This window comes from Sapajus apella, unplaced genomic scaffold (genome assembly GCF_009761245.1).
Source record: "Sapajus apella isolate SASKATOON/1434 unplaced genomic scaffold, GSC_monkey_1.0 scaffold6, whole genome shotgun sequence".
Taxonomy (NCBI): Eukaryota; Metazoa; Chordata; class Mammalia; order Primates; family Cebidae; genus Sapajus; species Sapajus apella.
In genome coordinates, this window is record NW_022436946.1 from 5,795,560 (window position 1) to 5,804,489 (window position 8,930).

The 8,930-nt window shown below is 39.8% G+C and overlaps 1 protein-coding gene across 11 annotated transcripts in view; it reads right to left on the reverse strand.

Moving 5' to 3' along the window:
* The window catches only part of UTRN (utrophin), a 536,298-nt gene that overhangs the window by 413,448 nt on the left and 113,920 nt on the right, over nucleotides 1-8,930 (reverse strand). For all 11 annotated transcript variants that reach the window (XM_032274352.1, XM_032274350.1, XM_032274353.1 and 8 more), the window contains 4 exons: nucleotides 8,020-8,201; nucleotides 6,875-7,025; nucleotides 5,219-5,338; nucleotides 1,589-1,690 (listed from right to left, as the gene is read on the reverse strand). In XM_032274352.1, coding sequence (XP_032130243.1) covers nucleotides 1,589-1,690; nucleotides 5,219-5,338; nucleotides 6,875-7,025; nucleotides 8,020-8,201 — 555 coding nt within the window. The remainder of the gene's footprint in view (nucleotides 1-1,588; nucleotides 1,691-5,218; nucleotides 5,339-6,874; nucleotides 7,026-8,019; nucleotides 8,202-8,930) is intronic.

Genomic DNA, 8,930 nt, shown 5'->3' on the forward strand with positions numbered 1-8,930 from the left:
GCAATTGTCCTGCCTCAAGAGCCTCCCAACTGGCTGGGATTACAGCTGCCCACAACATGCCTGGCTGATTTTTGTATTTTTAGTAGAGATGGGGTTTTACCATGTTGGCCTGACCTCAAGTGACCCACACACCTCAGCCTCCCAAAGTGCTGGGATTACAGGCATGATCCACAGCACCTGGCCTTTCTACGGTCATTATTGAAGTGAAATTTTAACTATTCTATAAGACTCTTTGGCCTAAATACAAGGCTCACAGTAAATGTAAATATTTATAAAGCAAAATGCAAATATTTCAGAAATCAGAATCAGGTCCCTTTTGTGGTTCCTTTTAAGAAAAATCTGACCACAGATTGAGGGAAGGGAAGTTGTCATTAACGATTTATATTTGGACAAATTCTGCAACCTGCTTTTTAAGGTGTACTATCTGCCACCATATTTAGGAAGCCACAAAATATCATACACTCGGGTTTTTTCCCCTGAAGAAAATACAGTTGCTTCTTATGGATGGAAATGAAATGCATTTAAAAGAATCAAAATGAACACTGAGAGATGTGGGAATAGAGTATCTGCTTTTTTTTTTTTTTTTTTTTTTTTTTTTTTTTTTTTTTTTTTTTTTTGAGAGGGAATCTCACTCCTGTTGCCCAGGCTGGAGTGCAGTGCAGTAGTGCAATCTCGGCTCACTGCAACCTCTGCCTTCCGGGTTCAAGCGATTCTCCTGCCTCAGCCTCCCGAGTAGCTGAGATTACAGGCACCCGCCACCATACACAGCAAATTTTTGTATTTTTAGTAGAGATGGGGTTTCACCATGTTGGCTAGTTTGGTCTTGAACTCCTGACCTCGGGTGATCCGCCCACCTCAGGCTCCCAAAGTGCTGGGATTACAGGCGTGAGCCGCTGAACCCAGCCAGTATCTGCTTATTTTTTTTAACCACAACTGTTTGGCATTTGGGGAGAAAAGTTTTTCTTATTTGTATTTTGTTTTGATGGTTTTCTGGAAGGACAGAGAATGGGCAAAGAGCCACCACTCCTACTGAAAAATTAAGGTGGCAGCTTTGTACAAGTTCATCTACTGTGGTAACACTTAGTGGAAAAACTATGCAGTTAACCCAGTGTTAAATCAAAGGTGTTGCTAAATAATATTTTCCCATTAATTTCAATATGTATAATTGTTAAAAATCAAGAAAAAAATCTAGGTAATTAAGTTCACAACGTATTGAGTGGATTCATCATTCATTATTTACTGAGCACAAATTATAGGCTAGGCATTGTGTCAATACAAATTCAAACACATCACCAAACACAAATCCACTAATAACTATAATGGTCAAACAAATCGTGAAATAGCCTATCTAAGCACTAACATTCCAAGTAATGAAAACAGGTCATATTAGTGGAGCCAAGGACATGACCTCTATGAATAAGCTTCATGATCAGTTACAAACTGGATGGAAATTTGATCTTTAAAATAATTATGTATATATTTTCCTTTCAAAGAAAAGTAAACAAGGCAACTTTTATTCTAATGTCACAATAAAAGATAAGTTACTTTTCACCATTTATTTTGCCCCTTATGGAAAACAGTTTCATACCTGTTCTTCCAATAATTCCTGCCATAATATATTGATTTCTTGTAACCTACTCCAGCGTTCTTCAGTCCAGCGACATACTGCTGTCCAGCGCTCACCAAGTTTCTAGAACAAGAAGAAATCGTCCTTGGTCAACACAGCTTTAAGAGGGGGTTATCACAATCCTTGAAGAAATTCACGATTTCCATTGTTCTTTATTATAGCATTGCAACTTACAAAAAGCATTTTTATAAAAGTTGCTTTAAAATAACACAAACTAGGCCTATAAATGTATGAATTAGAAAAACTAATTTCCATAGGATTGAACAAATGATTTCACATAGCTAGAAAGTAGCACAACTAGAACTCTGTCCTCTGTATCTTTGACTCCAAACCTGCTCTTTCTGTTTCTTTGTGGTTTTTATATGAGAATAGGACATTTTTACATATAATTTCTAAATAAAGCAAACCTATCTACTTTTTGTGCTTCAAATTTTTCAAATTTTTATCGAAAAAACCAGCATGTCTGTTATATTTCTTAACTCTCTTTTACATGCCAAGAAAATTTTCATCTGTAGTACCAACATTATGAAAAATGGTTAACTTATAAAAACTGTTTCAAATAAGAGAATTTTTATAAGACAATTTAAAAAATGATTTGTTCTGTTTATATTATGTGATCCATAAAAAATTCCCCATAAGTTACATAAACTAGCAACAGACTCTTACCAGTATTAGCAATACTAAATAGACAGATAAATTTGATTAATTATTTAAAAAATCACTTCATGATTATTTCCCCCAAAATCATTTTATTACAATTTTATAAATAATGATTAACAAATCTTAAAATTTATTTTTGTACTATATACATGTGAATAATAATTGTTTAATTCATATTGTACTATTTTGATAGTTAATATGAGAATAAGCTTTTCATAGTGCAAAAGGTAGAAAACTTAGAGCCAAAAGATAGATTTCCAGTCTCAGCATGATAACTCATTGTGTATTTAAATCTCAGGAGCATTGCTTAACCTCGCTGAAACTCAGATTCTTCACTGGTAAACAGTCAAGGCATGAATACTTAGCTCTTAGGTTCTTATAATAACTAACTACTGCATGGAAGCTTTAGAACCACTGGCCAACTTTAAATATTACAAATGCAAAAGGACCTCATGTGATAAAATTATGGTTTGGTTTGGATTGCCTCATTTAATGAGACATCTTATTTAAATAAAATGGCAATGTCTCACAAGGTAATCCAAGCATTGCTCAGATGAAATACCAATAAATTTATTTGTTAAAGACTTGTAAAGATCCACTATTGCCTTTGTGCAAAAATAAGCAATTTGTTGGAGTTTCAAAAACTGTTACTGAAATTCACACATTAATCTACCAAAAACACTGGGATATTGAATCCTACTGGCTGAAATTCTCAAACTTCAGTATGCACATAATTTTTTCTTACATTGAAAATTCACTGCACTCCTCCCTCACCTAGATTTAGGTTCTGGGTAGAGCCTAGGAATCTACATTTTAACAAATTCCTCAAGTGCTTCTAAGAAAAAGTCAGTGGATCACTTAATAAGATCAGTTCCTGCATGATATGATTTACCTGTGTCTCCTTCTAAATCACATCTTGCATTATAACTCCTACAATTCCCACATTTTATGGAAAGAACTTGGTAGGAGGTAATTAAAGCATGGGGGCAGGTCTTTCCCATGTTGTTCATGATAGTGAATAAGTCTCAAGAGATCGGATGGTTTCAATAAAGGGAATTTCCCTGCATAAGCTCTCTCTGTCTGCTGCCATGCATGTAAGATGTGACTTGCTCCTCTTTCCCTTCTGCCATGATTGTGAGGCCTCCCCAGCCATGTGGAACTGTAAGTCCACTGCACCTCTTTTTCTTCCCAGTCTCAGGTATGTCTTTATCAGCAGTGTGAAAATGAACTAATACAGTAAATTGGTACCAGTAGAGTGGCATGCTGCTGAAAGATACCTGAAAACGTAAAAATGACTTTGGAACTGGGTAACAGGCAGAGGTTGGAACAGTTTGGAGGGCTCAGAAGAAGACAGAAAAATGTGAGAAAGTTTGGAACTCCCTAGCGACTTATTGAATGGCTTCGTGGGCTGGAACCAAGGTCCTCATGCTTTGTGCAGTCTAGGGACTTAGTGCCCTGTGTCCCAGCTGCTATAGCCATGACTAAAAGGGGCCAAGCTCAGGCCATGGCTTCAGAGGGTTAAGCCCCAAGCCTTGGCAGGTTCCATGTGGTGTTGAGCCTGCAGGTACACAGAGGTCAAGAATTGAGGTCTGAGAACATCCAGCTAGATTTCAGAGGACATATGGAAGTGCCTGGATGTCCCAGCAGAAGTTTGCTGCAAGGGTGGGGCTTTCATGGAGAACCTCTGCTATGGCAGTGCAGAAGGGAAATGTGGCCCACATAGAATCCCTACTGGGGCACTGCCTAGTGGAGCTGTGAGAAGAAAGCCATCATTCTCCAGACCCCAGAATGGTAGATTCACTGACAGCTTGCACCATGAACCTAGAAAAGCCACAGACACTCAACATCGGCCCATGAAAGCAGTCAGGAGGGGGTCTATTCCCTACAAAGCCACAGGGGGCAGAGCTGCCCCAGACCATGGGAACCCAACTCTTGCATAGGTATGACCTGGATATGAAACATGAAGTCAAAGAAGATCATTTTGGAGCTTTAAGATTTGACTCTGCCCCACCAGATTTCATACTTGATGGGGACTGTAGCCCCTTTGTTTTAGCCAATTTCTCCCATTTGGAATGGCTGTGTTTACCTAATGTCTGTACCCCTGTTGTAACTAGGAAGTAGCTAACTTGCTTTTGATTTTACAGGCTCATAAGCAGAAGGGCCTTGCCTTGTCTCAGATGAGACTTTAGACTGTGAACTTTTGAGTTAATGCTGAAGCGAGTTAAGACTTTGGGGAAGCTATTGGGAAAGCATGATTGGTTTTGAAATGTGAGGACATGAGCTTTGGGAGGGGTCGGGGCAGAATGATATGGTTTGCATGTGTCTTCAAGCCTCATCTTTAATTGTGACTCCCACAATTCCCAAGTTTCATGAGAAGAACCTGGTGGGAGGTAACTGAATCATGGGGTTTCTTTCCCAAGCTGTTCTTGTGATAGTAAATAAATTTCACAAGACCTGATGGCTTTAAAAAATGGAGTTTCCCTGCATAAGCTCTCTCTTTTGGCCTGCCACCATCCATGTAAGATGTGACTTGCTCCTCCTTCCTTCTGCTATGATTGTGAGACCTCCTCAGCCACGCGGAACTGTAAGTCCATTAAACCCCTTTTTCTTCCCAATATCAGGTATGTCTTTACTGGCAGCGTGAAAACGGACTAGTATCCTGTGCTTCCAAATCTTTTCATTATGCACAAGGAAGCTGGCGACTGCAACCAACCCCACCCATTCACCCCAAGAGCTGAAGTAAAGGAATCAATACCTGGGTACTCCTGTAAAGCACACACTATAGAATCATAACTGGGCAATATAACCAAAGGTGGGTTTTTCTACCCTTCTGGATAAAGAATGAGAAAGGACATGAAGAATACAGGCAATATGTAATTGGGTCTCAGACCACAGGTTCCTCAGGATTATCCAACTTTATAGGGCCCTTACCTGTAACTGGTCTTCTAGAATAGCTGTAGCACTCTCACCACTGTTTTCATCAACAATGACCACCATGTGAGTTAATGAATTTACTTTCACCTGTTCAGCCTCAAGATCACTTTGCAAACTCTAGAGAAAAAATTAAGATAAACCATTATTTCTACTCTTTCACATTTACCTATTTAAAATGCACTCAGTTGTCAATAGTAATTAAGGACACTTAATGAGGCCTCATATTTAAATTTCCAATCATTACCCTAAGTGTTCTACTAATGAAACTAATCCTATTATACATCTTTACATTTCATTATCAGCAAAGGTAGTCTGAGGATGCAATGTCATAACAGACTGCAAATGGCAATATCACCACTTTTATTCAAGTTCCAGCCTTCCCCAGAATTTAGAGCATAAAAGAGTTGAGCATCCATACTAGGAATTAAGACAAAAGTGTAGAAGTGGTAAAGCAAAAAAGTCCAGAGCTTAAACATACAAAGTCAGAGATCATTTTATCTAGTGTAGGATGGTACAAAGAGATAAGCAGAATGCTACATGATACTCAAGAGTTACTCTGATTAGCTACAAGAGAACGCAATTAAGAAAGTATGGACACCTTCAACTCTCTCACCTTTTCCATGAGAAGAGCATAGTCATCGGATACATGTGTATAGAAAATTTATAGGCCAGGCGTGGTGGCCCACACCTGTAATTCCAGCAGTTTGGGAAGCCGAAGCAGGTGGATCACTTGTGGTCAGAAGTTCAAGACCAGTCTGACCAACCTGGTACAAACCCAACGCTACTAAAAATACAAAATTTAGCCAGGCATGGTGGCATGTGCCTGTAGTCTCAGCTACTTGGGAGGTTGAGGTGGCAGAATTGCTTGAACCCAGGAGGTGGAGGTTGCAATGAGCCAAGATCATGCCATTATATTCCAGCCTGGGTGACAGAGCAAGACTGTCTCAAAAAAAAAAAAAAAGAAGAAAATTTATTTAAACACTATCAGTGATGTTCTCAAATGCTTCTCAGAGTTGTGTTTAATGTATCCCTAAAGTTTTACTTATCAGTTATCCATGTTTCACTCATCAATAAAATTCTTCAATGTAGAGAGCATATTTTACTCTACCTTTCCTTATCTTCACTCTGAAAAATTTGTCTCCTAAACTTGTGACCAAATTCAATTGCCCACCAAATTTTGGCTCCCCATTTAATGCCTGCTGCTTTCCTCGATTAGAGACAAAGAAACAGCTCTCCTTACAGGACTGGGTGCAGACACCTCTCAGAATGTGCTCTTCACCCACATACCGCATGAATGCCAACATGCTAAGGTTCATTTTTTGTTTTTTGAGTTTTTCAGTGGCATACAAACACAGTCAACTTGTTAGGCTTCTCACCCACTTACAGGGCCAAAAGAACTCTTCTCTAGTTGTATGAAACCTATGTACTTTCATAAGAAAATGGCACAGTACATATAGAATTTTACCTGCCCTTTCATCCCTGGCTCAGAAAAGTCTCATCCCCATGAATTCCACCCTGTGAGCTGCTAAATGAAGAGAACCCTGAAGAAGTGTCTCTACTTCGTGTTAATGATAGACGTCATCAGCCTCTGAGATGCTAAGTGCTGCTCTTTTGTATTTGATAAGGTATAAAAGAAATGTGAGACAGATTTACTTTATGTTCTTCTAGCAGCTTTTGTAGAGATTTTACATCGTCGTCCAGGGGGCAAGTTTCCATCTTCTGAATGCGCTCCTCTGTGAGTGTTAACCAAGTGGAGAGCTGCTGCAGCTGCTTCTTCTGCAGTTCCATCAGCACGTCGTGCAGCCTGTACGTGGGGAGCACAGCATTATTCCTACAAGCTTTTTCCCTGTGCAAAGTCAAATATATATTCCGGGCACTGGAGATACAGGGCAAGGGAAGGCACCCTAGTCTAAACATTCAAGGTAGCATTTAGTCTTTAAATATAGAAGCCAGAAAAGTCAACTTTTATTTCTTCCTAAATGGAGTTCATTAAATGCAGACAAAGAATGCAAATAATGGCACCTCATATTCATATCAGAATCATTGTTTCTTCAATCAGGAATTCCTGCTTATTAAATAGGTGGAAATGGCAATGAACGCAGTTTGCTCCTTAATACACAATACACGAAATAAAATAAACCATGAGAAAGCTTTTAAAAAATTACAAAATGGAACAGTAGATCAATACTACACAGACCTGTCTTCATACCCAGTTAATGTTTAGCTGATTTTAATATTGCAAATAAGTAACTGTCCATATGAAATGTCTCTTCCTTTTTTTTTTGAGACCGTCTCACCCTGTCGCCCAGACTGGAGTGCAGTGACGCGATCTCAGCTCACTGCAACCTCCACCTCCTGGGCTGAAGCGACTGTCATGCCTCAGCCTCCAAATAGCTAGGATTGCAGGTGTGGTCCACCATGTCCAGCTAATTTTTGTATTTTTAGCAGAGAAGGAGTTTTGCCACATTGCCCAGGCTGGTCTTAAACTTCTGGCCTTAAGTGATCCACCCACGTCAGCTCCCAAGCGCTGGGATTATAAGCATGAGCCACCACACCTGTTTTCTTTCCCGTTTTTGTTAAGTTCTGCATTCCAACTTTGGCCTTTTGATTTGGCTAACACATCAAAGGGGAAACAAGGATCATGCAGAATTCCAGCAATATTACCCATAGAAAAGAGTCTTACTTTTCCAAGGCAAGTTCTGTATGATCTTGCTTTCACAGACATGCAGACACCTTCTAGAGCTCAACTGTGCAAAGCAGCCTGTGGAATTAAGTGCATGTCTTGGCTTTCCACTCACCGGGACTGTCTGTCCATACTCTCCACCCTAAGGGCCTCCCATCTAGCATTCAGCAGGGTCATCTGTTCCTGAATCTCAAATTCCTCTTCGTCTGTCAGAGTTCCTTGTGTTATCAGTTGGTTGCCTGCCTGCAGGACGCTGCCCACACTGCTCTGATGTGCAGTCAGTTCCATCATAAAAGCCTAGAAAGGGACATTGTTATGATTTGTGAGCTTCTCAGTGCAAAAAAAAAAAAAAAAAAAAAAGAAAGAAGCTGAACAAATTGCTAATGCCTAACCTAAATGTCAATGGTGCAGAAAAAGGTAGCCTAGTAAAGTGCAAAGAAAGCAGACACTGATCCCAGTTTTTAGGTTCTGAAAAGATGAATAAACACCTGGCATAAGTTAAAAGAGAAACAGCTCAACGCAAACAATGTAACATCTGATAATACCAGCTACTTTAAAGTAAATGCTGATTATGCTACTCATAGATCGTGAACATGGAATTCTAAATAAATACAATAAATAAAAGGTCAGGTGTGGTGGCTCACACCTCACACCTATAATCCCAGCACTTTGGGAGGCTGAGGCAGGCGGATTACTTGAGGCCAGGAGTTCAAGACCAGCCTGGACAACACAGTAAAACTCCGTCTCTACTAAAAATACAAAAAATTTGCCAGGCATGGTAACACATGTTTGTGGTCCCAGCTACTCAGAAGGCTGAGGTATAAGAATTGTTTGATCCTGGCCAACATGGTGAAACCCCATCTCTACTAAAAAAATACAAAAGTTAGCTGGGCGTGGTGGCACGCACCTGTGGTCCCAGCTACTTGGGAAGCTGAGGTGGAAGAATTGCTTGAACCCAGGAGGCAGAGGTTGCAGTGAGCCGAGATTGTGCCACTGTACTCCAGCTTGGTGACAGAGCAAGACTCC